We start from the raw sequence: 13,604 nt of genomic DNA on the forward strand, positions 1-13,604 counted from the left end.
TGCAGCCCCAGGGACTGCAGAACACCAGGCTTCCCTGTCCATCACCAACTCCCAGAGCCTACTCAAACTCATGTCCATTGAGTTGGTGATGCTATCCAACCATTTCATCCTCTGTCATCCCCTTCTCCTCCTGCCTTCAAGCTTTCCCAGTATTAAGAGTCTTTTCTAATGAGTTGGCTCTTTGCATCAGGTGGCCAAAGTATTGGAGCTTCAGCTTCAGCATCAGTCCTTCCAGTGAATATTCAAGACTGATTTTCTTTAGGATGGACTGGTTTGTTCTCCTTGCATTCCAAGGGACTCTCAAGAGCCTTCTCCAACACCATAATTCAAAAGCATCAGTTCTTCGGTGCTCAGCCTTCTTTATGGTCCAACTCTCACATCTGTACATGACTACTGGAAAAACCATAGCTTTGGCTATGTGGACCTTTGTCCGCAAAGTCTCTGCTTTTTATATATAAAATATTTATAGGTATATTTTATATAACAAAAGTAGAATGATCTTTTAGTTTTGTATATACATGTATATTAAAAAAATGAATTTGCGAATTTATTGAATAAGTACTATATGTACTAGGTACTATGGAAGTAAAAAAATAGTATGTGAACAGATTCCTGCTCTTAAGAGGCTCTTAATTTAATTGATTGACCAAATATAAACATGTAAGAGGTTAAGAAAGTAGAAAGGTACAAATATAATTCAAGATCACAACAGGAAATATGTCATATAGCTATATATGAACACGCAAATGCCACAGGTAAGTGAGTTGTAATTTTGCAGGTGTTCATGGGATGGAAAGGACATTCTAGAAAGTCAGAGTGACTTTACAGAATAGCAGAATTTCAGCAGCAAACTCTTTAAGGATGATAGAGTGTCGAAAAGTGGAAAAGAATAGAAGGAATATTCTCTCTAGGCTGCTGGAAAGCTTAAATAAAGACCTGAAATGTCTTTGCATAGAACTATATTGCTTTACTAGCTACTATAACTTTTATAAAGCTATGTTTAAAGAGTGGCTGGAATAATTCAACATAGATTCGCAGAATAATTAGAACTCTATCAAGTAAGGGTACATCTATTTCATGGAAGAAATATGTGGCTTCTGTAGCCCCAGGAAATGGTTGTCATATCACTTCATGACATACTAAGAACCTAGAGCTAGCCCTGGTGGGCATGTCCCACCTCCTTGTGTGGTCTGCAGAGCCTCTGTAGAACATGCCTGCAGAATCTCTGTAGAATGGACAAAAGAAATGAACATGGAGGCATTTTGAAGAGTATGAAATATGATTGGAAATTCAACAAAAGTAGAGAGCATTAAAGAAACAACACCCAGAACTGAATCAAGGCTGCCTGGCAGAAAACTACTGCACTGCGTAGAAATGCTCTCTAAAGATAAAACAGAATGCTCAAGAAGGGTGGCACTGAAATTTCCACTTGGTGTTTAAGATCGGTGTGAGGGCACTCAGAACTAACTTCTTCCTCTGTGGATTCATTTCTCAGACTGTCTAAATAAATGTCATTTTTTTTTGTTGTGCGCCTTTGATATTGCAGTGGAAAAAGTGGCTGTAATCTGTAGATTTCTGGATATTCACTCAGTGACCAAAAACCACCTACTGAAATACTCCCTGGCACACGCCTTCTGCTGCTTCCTGACAGCTGTGGAGGACGTCAACCCAGCTGTGGCTACGAGGGCCGGGCTCCTGCTTGACACCATAAAGAGGCCAGCACTGCAGGTGATGTTCCTGCCCTGTGATGGGCATTGTCTGCTCCGCAAATGGCGCTCTGCTCTTCTGTACCAACTCACTGAGTCATTTGTCACATAACACACACAAAATGCTGCTGCTGCTGCTGACACCAGAAATTTTTTTTTTTCTGCTCGGAGAAGGACTTTGAGAGCTATTTACTCATTGGTGACAACTTTACTTCTTAATATAATATCAATACAGCTTCATAATAACTACTTTATTCCATCCTTGTATAGCACATTTTCCTTTCTTAAGTGATATCCTGTATTTTTTCCCTTTGATTCTTATAAACCCCTGTGATAACTGAAAGATAGACTAGTCATTTTGGCCATTGAATCCAGGGAATGAACCTGAGGTCACTGTCCTGGGTCATAACTGTAGACTTCTTGATTGTCATGAGGCTTTGCAACTTAACATTTCACATTTTGTGTGCTAACAATCTGTGCGCTGTGTATTTTTCCACATTCTGTACTATTAAAAGTTTCAGTGCTGTATTCCTGCATCTCCAAATTCTCAAAGAACATGTGTCTAACGAAGTCTTTGCTAATCTCAGCTTCCAATTTCAACACTGGAAATTTTTAAATTGGGAACAACATCCCAGAACCACAGCATATTAACAGACCTCTTGTTTTGTTTGTTGATTCTTTCTTTTCAGTTTTTGTCCCCATGCTGCTATCATTCCTGCCAGATGCAATATTGTATGATTTTTTTTGTATGTGGCAGACTTTTTAACTAGGCTGGTTTATTTTCTACCATTCAACTGACTCCAGGGTGGGAAGAAGTGAACAATGAAAGTGTTAGTCGCTCAGTCATGTCTGACTTTTTGCAACCCCATGAACTGCAGATTGCTAGGCTCCTCTGTCCATGGGATTTTTCAGACAAGAATACTGGAGTGGGTTGCCATTTCCTTCTCTAGGGCTCTTCCTGGTCCAGGGATCAAACCCAGGTGTCCTGCATTGCAGGGAGACTCCTTGCCACCTGAACTACCTGGGAAGCCCCAGGGTGGGAAGTTCTTGTCATTAAAGCTAGATGCTAAGAGAAATCAGATGAACGATAATATAGATCAGAGCAAAATCAGAGAAGGTAAATATGCTGCTGAAAGGAAATGCCGCAAATTAACGTCAGAGAGACATGAAAAATGAGACCTGGAGAGAATTGTTTATCCTATTTGGCACCTTTATTTTATACTTGAAGAAATGAAGTCTCAGACAGATAATGTGGCTTTTCAAAGAACACAGAGTGAATTCAGGGGAGAACCAAGTTTAGACCCTCCAAAGTCCTGTTCTGCTGTTTTTCCACATTGGCATATTGTTATTAAAAGTAATGATAATGGGAAGAACCAACATTTGTGAAACATGTATTGTATTTCCAGGGCAATGTATTAAAAATGTTTCATCATGCATTACCTCATTTAATCCTCACAATAATCTCTTGTGTATTCCAAATTTACAGATAGAGAAGTTCAGAGTTAGAAAGGTTAAGTAACTTTTTCAGTGTTACATGGCTAGTAAGTGGAAGTGTATCTTCTTTTTGGTAGGAGAAAAAAGTGTGAGAGAGGAGTTTCTCCTAATCATTGAATATTCCTTAAATTTTAACTTAGAAATTTGAGCTACATGTATATTATTGATTTTTTCTGATACATTGTATAATAACCACTTAATCCATATACCCTCAAACCAATTTTTTTTTAATGCCTGTAGTGTCTATTAAGAGAACCATACTTCCAAAACTACATTTTAGAATACACAGAGACAGTAGACAGTGAAAGTCACTCATAGTGTTGAGTATTGGGAGTAAGTGGTTATTATACAATGTATCAGAAAAATCAGTAATATACATGTAGCTCAGATTTCTGAGTCAAAATTCAAGAGATATTCAATGATTAGAAGAAACTTCTCTCCCACATTTTTCCCCTACCAAAAATACAATCCAAGAAGATTTCAATTGAATCCTTCTCCATTATAAGTATGTATTGAAGAGGCTGCCTTATTTCGCTTTGCTTAGTGTATGTACATCTGACTTTTTCTTAACCTTTTCTCCAGGGTCTGTGTCTTTGTCTTGACTTCCAGTTTGATACTGTGGTTAAAGATCGACCCACAATATTGAGCAAGCTTTTACTCTTACATTTCCTCAAGCAAGATATTCCCGCTTTGAGTTGGGAGTTCTTTGTCAACAGATTTGAAACGCTTTCTTTGGAAGCTCAGCTACATTTGGATTGTAACAAAGAATTTCCTTTTCCTACAAGTAAGCAAAACGAAGAACTTGCTTTAAAAGTCAGTTCCTATTCCTGTGCTTGCTGGATAAGCTGTATACTCTGCATGTAGTTTCACTTCCCATTATGGAAGCTACCTTGACTTCATGTATTCAGTTCATCAAATGTTTATTGAATATCTACTGTGGTAGTCTGCAGGTTAACTATTTTCTGTCACTTCAACATCAAAATTCTCATTTGAGGACCAATGAGAACCATTTGTGACTCTGTGTTCCTTAAATATTACTCAATCATCTTGGTTATGTTTGTGAGCAACTTTGTGAGATTTATTTGTACTTTGTAAATTTACACTTCCTTGCTTAGTAATTATTTACCTGCAGCTCTAAACAGATGGAGGAAAGACTGGTCACTCGACTATTTATCCAGTGATAACAAAATTAGATAATTTAACCTTACAATTTAAACAGAAAAATGATAAGTGATAGTTGAAACAGGTAATAGTTACATTTTTTAAAATATAAATCTTATCATAGAGGGAGACAGATGAATGAGAAGTGTATCCATGGAAATGATTTTTAATATTGAAAATATACACGGATTGTTTCAGAATAGGTGTATATAACTTAGCTAGTTAAGGAAAATGATCACCTCTAATTCCTTTTGCAAAGCTATCACTGCTGTGAGGACCAATGTCGCTAACCTCAGTGATGCTGCGTTGTGGAAGATCAAGAGGGCTCGGTTTGCAAGGAACCGCCAGAAAAGCGTGCGTTCCCTCCGAGACAGCGTGAAAGGACCCGCGGAATCCAAGAGGGCGCTCTCCCTCCCCGAGACCCTAACCTCCAAAATCCGTTGAGTATCTTCTTCCATCCTTCCTTTAAATGTCTGATGTCTTTCTGAGGCTGACCTGTCTTGTTGAATGTTCACAGAGAGTAATGTACTTAGCAAACTGAGCTCCTTTAGTTGCATTGAACTTCACGTTCCCCTAGAAGGTCCCCCTAGGTGTATCAGTGCCCTGGATGGCTTTTCCCAGCTGCTGGTGAAGCAAAGCCCTGATCCAGCAGTGGATTGTTTAGAGACGTAGAAGGCAGCAAATCCACTGATGCATGGCATGAAATGCAGAAAAGCATTTGCTCCTGAGTCCTAGAATATGAAGGTTTCCACCACTAGTATCGTAACCTAAGAGCTTCCTGGATGAAACTCTGACCAGACCCATGCCAACTAAGAGAGTGGAAATTTGGAATGCATGACAAAGGCAGCCAGCAGACTCCCAGAAAACCAATAATAATGGTGTTTTCAAGAAAAGAAAAAATCAGGCTGAGGAGAAAGTTGAATTTCTGCCCAATTTCACCAGATAATTTATAAATAAAAATAAACATCATTGCCATCTAAAAAAAAAAGACCATATATTATTGTTTTCCAAAGGTCTTTCTTTATACAGCAGTTTTAAAGAAGACAAAAAATTATCAAATAACTAGATGAACTGTAACGATTAGCAATGGCTCATGAATGACAAATAATTAAAAATCATAACTGTCATGATATTAGTGAATGAGTGCATTAAATGTAACATTGATGAAGTGATTTAATTTTTAAATAACTGTCGTGAAGTTAATAGCACCATAAAACATATTTTTTTATCCTGTCAGAAGCTGAAATGTTCGCTTTTTCATTGGCATTTCTTAGAAGACAGCTTTATGTGACATAACCATTTTTAATCATAAATATGATTTTATTTTGTTTATTGCATTTTCTCTATTTTATGACAAGCTATGGAAATGTGGTATTTTGAACTTTGGAAGAGTCATTGAAAGCCCTTTAAGCAATCAATAACTCAGCTTTTCAGGGAGCAAAGATAATAAGAGATGGCCATTTAAGAATAACCTCTAGCAGTATCAGGACCAGGTGAAACTGCATCAGATCCTAGAAAGCAGTACTTAAATAAATTACAATTTCTATATGAATTTCCCAGCTCTTTTATTTAACTAATCAGTTTGGGACCTAAAGTTTATTTATTGATATTTCTTGTTCATTGATTCACATGACAATTTTTGAAGGATAAGAGTTGAAGTCACATTGAAGGATGTTCTTTAGATTCAAAGAAAACCACAAAACTTTTAGGACGTAAACCTCTTGTCTGTGATGTTAATTACAAATAAGAAAGCAAAACGTGCTCCTGCTATCCAATGCAGTTAGTGCTGAGTATGTTTTCTAGGCTCAAGTTGTTTTTAATGCTTATTTAAATAGAGTTGTTGTTGATTTTTAAGCTGTGAGGTTGACCAGGCATGAGCAGTCTGCTCCAGCTCTCGGTGGGACACCCGAACAGACGCCAGGTGGGTACTTCTGACGTTGAAGGGCCGTGTGCAAGTGTCTATCACAGGTGGAGAAGGTAAAAAATGAGGTGTCTCTAACTGGACCTGATTGATGTAATTATGATTGGAAAGCTCCAAGGGTTTCACCCCACATGCTCAAGTGTGTGAGTCCCTGACATGGCAATTCTTTCAATTTTCAAATTGGCAGATGACTTTTAATCCTGTTAACTTATGGTCCAGTAAGAAGCATCCTGTTACCCAAGTGTGCACTTTTTCCCCCGAGAGCCAGTATGAACAGAACGATGCATAGCACTTATATTTGTATATGTTTTTACACATAGAAATATTACTTTCATATATATATCTGCTCTAGGAAAAACATTTCATTTACATTTTAAAAGGTTATACATTTAAGCCACCATCATTCACTCATCCCCTTAGCCATTTCTGATTCTTTGCAACTCTCACATGCATTTCTGTCTCTCAGAGAAAGGAGGATTTCCATTCTTTAGAGGATCATATTCAGCTTGGTAGAGGGTAACTAACTATCCTTTGATATTTTGATAGGTTAGTTTATCATAAAGTATCTTTAGGGTTGAAGGGGTGCCGGCAAAGCTACTACAGACCGAATGTTATCTACACACTTAATGCTGTGCTTGTTGGGAAAATTGTGGAGATTCTGAATACCTGCCTATTTGTCCAAAACAAACCTGGTTAACTGCCACCTATGTATCATGCTATACAATGTCTGGTTTTTCATCTAAGAATAGTTTTAAAATACACTTTTCAGAATGGTTCCGATACTCTCAGAAGGAAAATTTCAAGTAAGGAGACATTAAAAAATGTGTTCTAGAGGGACTTCCCTGGTGATCTAGTGGTTAAGAAACCACCTGACAATGCAGGGGACATGGGTTTGATCTCTGGTCTGGAGAGATCCCACATGTGGCGATCTGTGTGCCGCAACTCCTGAAGCCCGTGCATTCTAGAGCCGGGGCTAACGCAGCACAAGGAGCCGCCACAATGAGAAGCCTGCACGTCACAGTGAAGAGTAGCCCCCACTCTCTGCAACTAGAGAAAGCCCTTGCCTAGCAATGAAGACCCATTGCAGCCAAAAAATAAATAAATAAATGTATTTAAAAAATAATCTGCTAGAAAGAATCAGTGAGGGGTGGGAGAGGAGGAGAAGGGAGAGTGCCCCTAATATTAGGAATGCAAATGGCAGATGTTCGACAAAGTGTATTTTCTCTTTTAAAACTCATGAGATAAAAGGGACAACAGACACATCTCAGACTCCCTCTACTTTGTTTTTTTGTTTTGTTTTGGGCTGTGTGGGTCTTCATTGCAGTGCATGGGCTGTTCGTTGTAGAGCACGGGCTTTAGAGCGCGCAGGCTCTTTAGCTGAGGCGCTCCGGCTCAATTGCCCCACAATATGTGGGATCTTTTTTCCCTGACCATGGATCGAACCCTCATCCCCTGCATTGGAAGGCAAATTCTTAATCACTGGACCACCAGGGAAGTCCCCCTCTCTCTACTTTGTTTTGAGCATCACTCAGGCCTCAACTGTGCTGAGGTTTTTTTTTTTTTTCTTAATTTAAAGAATAAAAATAAGAATTTCTGACCCTGTGTGTCATTAAAAATATGAAAATCATCCATTTCCTCTTCAGTTAAGTCTTTTTGAGATTCGTTCTTATGGAATTTCATAAATTATCTTTTTCTCACCATATCTTTTCATCTTAAGGCTTAACTGAAAAGTTAGTCTTTATTTTTACCCATTTAAACAATCCTATCTGGAGAAGGAAATGGCAAACCACTCCAGTATTCTTGCCTAGAGAGTCCGGTGGACAGAGGAGCCTGGTGGGCTGCTGTCCATAGGGTTGTACAGAGTCGGACACGACTGAAGCGACTTAGCATGCATGCATGCAAACAATCCTATCATAGGAGTCCTCTCACATGTCTTTGGAAAAACATAAACATATGTATCTTGAATTTAAGAAAAGCTTTTAGGTGTCTAATTGTCCCACCAAAAGTGATCAGATGAAAAAGGGCAGATGACAGCATTGTTTAAATTAAATAAAAAGCTGAAGCTTCTAGAGAGGTAATTATATGATACCACCATAAGCAAACCTTGCTTAGATTTGGAGACAGATGGCTTAGCTTTTAAGGCAGTTTCAAACTAGTTTTTCATTTTTGCATTATTATTTACTGAACACTGAGTGTTTTACTTTGGAAGCAAAAACACGCCAGGATAATCATAAAATTGTACAGGGTGGTTTAAGATAGTAATTAAATAGAAACCAGAGACCTTGCTGTTTAAGGAACATACTTTTGTTTGGAAGAAGTAATGAGCTTCTCTGTGTAAGACCTCTTATTGATTAGGCCCGAAATAAGGCAGATGTCCTTTAATTATGCAGCAAGACTTAATTTTAGTTGATGTTTAGGTCAAAACTTTTGGCACTGGATATACAGTTTATGACTCTCTGATCTTAGCCTTTATATATTGCCCATAGCAAATTCTGCCACAGAAGCATGCTTGTAGAGAGGGGAAATTCTGCAAGGCTACCAAAGAGTTGTGCTACTCTGTTGACTTTTTTTTGTGAGTTAATAATCTGTGTTTTTTTAATTTTATTTTTAATTGGAGGATAATTGCTTTACAAATTTGTATTGGTTTTTGCTGTACAATAACATGAGTCAGTCATTAAATATATATATATATTTATCTCAAAGACCTCTGTGCATATAAGTAAAATTCGTAGACTGTCATAGCTGAAACATGTTAACATTCTCATTTTCCAGAAGAGGAAACTGAGGCTTCCAGAAAGGAACAAGTTTCACAAGCTTGTTGATGACAGATCTGGATCTCAAGCCCACATGTCTTGATCTGTCTTGCAAGACATGTATGGTAGTGCTAGGAGGAAGGAGCTCAGCACCTTCATTTAATCCTAACTGTTGAAATACACAATTTCACCTGCTAATCGGAAGTTGGCATAATTATAAATTATATATAAGCTGTTTTTTCACTGATGCTTTGAGAATCAGGAATTCTTTGTTTTTGGTGATTCAGAACACCTTTTGAATAGTAATTGAATATAATGCAGCAGTTACCATAGGTTATAATTGGATAATACTGAAATGGTATCAACCCCATGGGAAACTTAACTATATCTTGTTCTCATCCCCTAGAATGAGTAATTAAATGATAGTGGGTATATAATGTTAATAATAAAAACCGCAAGAACATTTATATATGTAGCGTACCTCTTTATTAAGAGTGTTTTTAATACAAATTATCTAATTCGAATTTCACAACAATTCTGCATATGCATAAAGTATTTTTTCCACTTTATATACAGACAGGAAAACTGAGGTCATGAGGGCCTAAGTAATTCTGCTTGCCTGATTTGCTCAAGGTCGCATGTAACTAATTAGTTAGAGACTTGAGTCTGGGAGACTTGATCTGCTTTTCTTTCCATTATAGCTACCTCTCAATGAGTTCGTCTAAGAGTATTCCTGTCTTAGGGGACACGAGGACACCAGTCTTGTCAGAGAGCTGACCTGGGCATTCAGGCCCACTATAGTGTGATATAAGTCCATGGGTGTCCAGACCAAAGGATCTTCCTGAATAAGATTTACAAATTGGTCTAAAGAGCCAATCTAATCCCTAAAGGGACATGAATACTTTCAATTCTACTCCAACCTAAAGAGAAATCTTAAGATCTCTTGGTCTGAATTTATAGCAACAAGAGAATGTACTTAATACTGGGTATCATAAGTAAAACTCTCTTGCATTCCTGCCTCCCTCTTAGTGTTTAGCCTAGAATTCCAACTAACTTCTCTTGAGGCTCTTTCTTTTTATTCTAGAGGTGGTTAACAGTTCATGTTTTCACCAACTTGCAAAATTGGGATCTTCCCGACCCAGGGATCAAACCCAGGTCTCTTGCCTTAGAATTTAATTGTTTATATAGGAATGCCCTTGTCTGAAATGATAGTTTTGGAAATGAGAGTTTCTATTGAACAAAGCACTTGCTGTACTAGGAGGAATGTAAAGATACATCAGAAATTTTTATACTGTCCACTTGCATATAGTCAAGTAAGAGATAAAGTATGAACATAAGTGAACTCTCATCTTCAGAGAAAGTGATGGTACTACAGGTTCATTCATGTCAACTGCAGTGGGAGGAAAGCTGGATGCAACAGGGAAGGTCTTGTGGACAGGTGACTTCTCAGTCAGGCTGAGGCAGGTGGGTAGGAGGTAAATCATGGTGATAGATATGGGGTAGAGGCAGGGATGGGAAGTACATGAGGCTTTGCAGTTAGCATCTGGCCCCATCTTTCCAGCCCTTCTGTGGCTTTGTGTGTACACAACAGAACTGCTGTGAACGAAGCCTCAAGTCGAATGAATGAGCTAGGGAGATCAGTGAGGTAGTGTAGTTAGAACTACCAACATAGTGCAGACTCATTTATAGTGCTCGCTCGCTGGTTTCTCTGGACCAAATGCAGAGTAAGCTCATGGAAACCTCCTTCCACTACCTAATTGTCACTTGTTGGCTTGTCATTTGTTGGAGGGGTCAGTGAGTTGACTTCCACAGAGGAATGTTCTCTATTTCCTTACCTACTTCTTTGCTGTTTGGGGACTTCATCCATTTTTTTCCCACGTAGAAAAATCGGAAATATTTACTTAAATTCAGGGCACTTAAACATTTACAAGTAATGAACATCTACTATATGTCAATCACTGCCCCCTATTCTTTGAGAGGTGTAAAATTTGGATAAGACATAGGACTTGCCTTTGAGGAGTCTTTATTCTTCCCTTCTTTCTTGTGTTTAGAGATTTATAGAATTTAGGGAATCACAATTGCTGAGAGGAGGATGGGTATATAATAAGAAGGGCTCCTGGGGGCCATATTCATGGGATAAAATTGGGGGTGGGGGTAGAGGGCCACCTTGCAAGGTGAATAGAGCACCATGAGAGAAGGCACCAAGGTACAAAAGACTGGCTCCATTCTGAGATCCAGAAGCAGCCCAGTGTTTATGTAAGGATGCTGAGCTTCTGGGATGGAGCAGTAGGAGATGTCTGGAAAAGCAGATCCTGATCCTGCCTGGTTTCAGATCTTCTAAATAAATAAAATTGTATTCTACTGTGGCATTTCAATCAGTTGTGCCACTGTGTGGACAGATCGTGATGGACCCAGTCCATGTTAAAGTTAGGCTAGGAATCATTCTGCCTCCACGACAATAAAATGTTTACATTTATCCAACCAGTCCATTGAAAGGAGATCAGCCTGGGTGTTCTTTGGAAGGAATGATGCTAAAGCTGAAACTCCAGTACTTTGGCCACCTCATGTGAAGAGTTGACTTATTGGAAAAGACTCTGATGCTGGGAGGGATTGGGGGCAGGAGGAGAAGGGGACAACAGAGGATGAGATGGCTGGATGGCATCACCAACTCGATGGATGTGAGTCTGAGTGAACTCTGGGAGTTGGTGATGGACAGGGAGGCCTGGCGTGCTGCGATTCATGGGGTCGCAAAGAGTCGGACATGACTGAGCGACTGAACTGAACTGAAACCAGTAATATTGTCTTTATCAATAAACAAAGTTTCAGCTTTCTGAACCTCATTTTTCTTAGGGGTTTGATTAAGGTAATTTTTCTTAATGAAGAGTGGTGCCAATCACATTCTTACAGTCCTTTAAAAGAAAGACAGTATACAAAGTACAGACTTTCAAAGTCCTCACTTGGAGGAGTGAATTATTGGAATTAAAAGAGATTTTTTTTCACTTTATGAGAAAGGTTCCATTAACCATTTCTTTTGTCAATACACTTAATGGGTTGTTAAAGATCACTCATTGCTCAGGGAAAGCAAAAAGTCACAACCTTAAAGCTAAGCACTGCAGATCAATGAAGATCAATCTAAAATGAAGATAGGGCCTTTGTGAAATGACACCTAGTCACTGGGAAAATATGATTTGATTCAAAACGTTAAGGTGACACACTTTGAAAATGATTATCTACTTGTGGTGGGGCGAAGAGATTTGAAATATTTAAAGTTGAAGTCTGATGGTTTATTTTCTATATTTGAGGTGATAGAAGGAAATGGGGAGCCCATGTCCTAGCTGAGCCTGGTCTGGAGCTCCCTTTCTTCTGTTTGAATTCCCTGGACTCTCAGGGCTAGACAGCAAAGGTGCATCTCCTTCTTGAATGCTCCTCAGTTCTATTTTTAACTTTGGGGCTTTGGAGTCTAGCCAGTCTGGACTTGGAGGTGACCGAGCAGAACTGAGTGATCTCATACTCTCCTAAACCTTGCCTCCCAGAGCTAAGATGAACTGAGGAATGAAGTTATAGAATCATAATAGCTGTCACTTGCTGCTACAATGGCATTGAACCCTACAGGGAACCTAGATTCTCACATTTGTCAGGCTTTTGGCCAAAACTTGCCCGAAGCAATAACCTCCTTCTAGTTGTAAAGTAATAATACTCTGAAGAAAAAAATATCAAGATTGAATATTTTTCAATACTGAAAAGATAGTTCTCTAAACTTTTAAAATGACGATTTGGTCTGATCTTCTATTTCAAACATGTAATTATAATATACATCAGTGCTTTATATTTATGACCTTTCATGAAATAGGATGTTCCACATGAATTGATTTTTTTTTCTGGTGGCTCATGCCTGCCTAATAAATAATGATATTAATAACTGACTGACTATTCCTGCATGTGAAACAGTATCATAAACAAATCTTTAGGTTTTATTTGAATACTTTTTTTATAAAAAAGTCTTTTACGTACACTGCACATATTTATTCCTTCATGAACAGACTATGAGACAGAAAATGTTGTTAATGTCCAAGGGTTACAGTGAAGTTTGTTAGGTGATTTCCCCTGTATTAGATGTTCTTAGACTTAGTTGATTCTGTGACCTTGTCACTCATTGCCAAGATCCCATCTTAAGGTATCACTTTTGAGCAGATCAACATTCTTCTGAGCATCTGGGGAAGACTAGACAACCAAGCATATAAACTGTGCTATGTGCAGTTTCAAACGAGTAAATTTGGAATTTGACATTACCTGCATATCACTACCTCGGAGAAAGTGTTTTGGCTCCAGACAACTAATTTCTGTGGTCCCCAGAACACATTCCTTCTGTCTTGTTTCTCTTGGTTTGTCCTGGAAGACAGATTTTTGACAGATTAGTTGAGGAATTAAAGAATATGACTGACTACCTAGCTCTTTGTTGTATCCTGCATGCTCTAATTTAAATGGATAGAATCTAAGTTTGCTGTATAATGATCTGTAACCAAAGCTTGTCATCATTTAGAATGTTTTCTCTCAGAATGAGAGATGAGA

At 38.5% G+C, this 13,604-nt stretch overlaps 1 protein-coding gene across 9 annotated transcripts in view; it reads left to right on the plus strand.

Annotated features, from left to right (window-relative positions):
• Positions 1–13,604, plus strand: part of UNC79 (unc-79 homolog, NALCN channel complex subunit) — a 274,446-nt gene that overhangs the window by 165,096 nt on the left and 95,746 nt on the right. For 5 of the 9 annotated variants that reach the window (XM_027957343.3, XM_042235396.2, XM_042235397.2 and 2 more), the window contains exons 24-27: positions 1,547–1,728; positions 3,783–3,984; positions 4,621–4,800; positions 6,217–6,282. In XM_027957343.3, the coding sequence (XP_027813144.2) occupies positions 1,547–1,728; positions 3,783–3,984; positions 4,621–4,800; positions 6,217–6,282 (630 nt within the window). The remainder of the gene's footprint in view (positions 1–1,546; positions 1,729–3,782; positions 3,985–4,620; positions 4,801–6,216; positions 6,283–13,604) is intronic. The other 4 variants (XM_042235395.2, XM_042235399.2, XM_042235400.2 and 1 more) reach the window with 1 other exon arrangement.

Source organism: Ovis aries, chromosome 18 (assembly GCF_016772045.2).
Source record: "Ovis aries strain OAR_USU_Benz2616 breed Rambouillet chromosome 18, ARS-UI_Ramb_v3.0, whole genome shotgun sequence".
NCBI classification, from domain to species: Eukaryota; Metazoa; Chordata; class Mammalia; order Artiodactyla; family Bovidae; genus Ovis; species Ovis aries.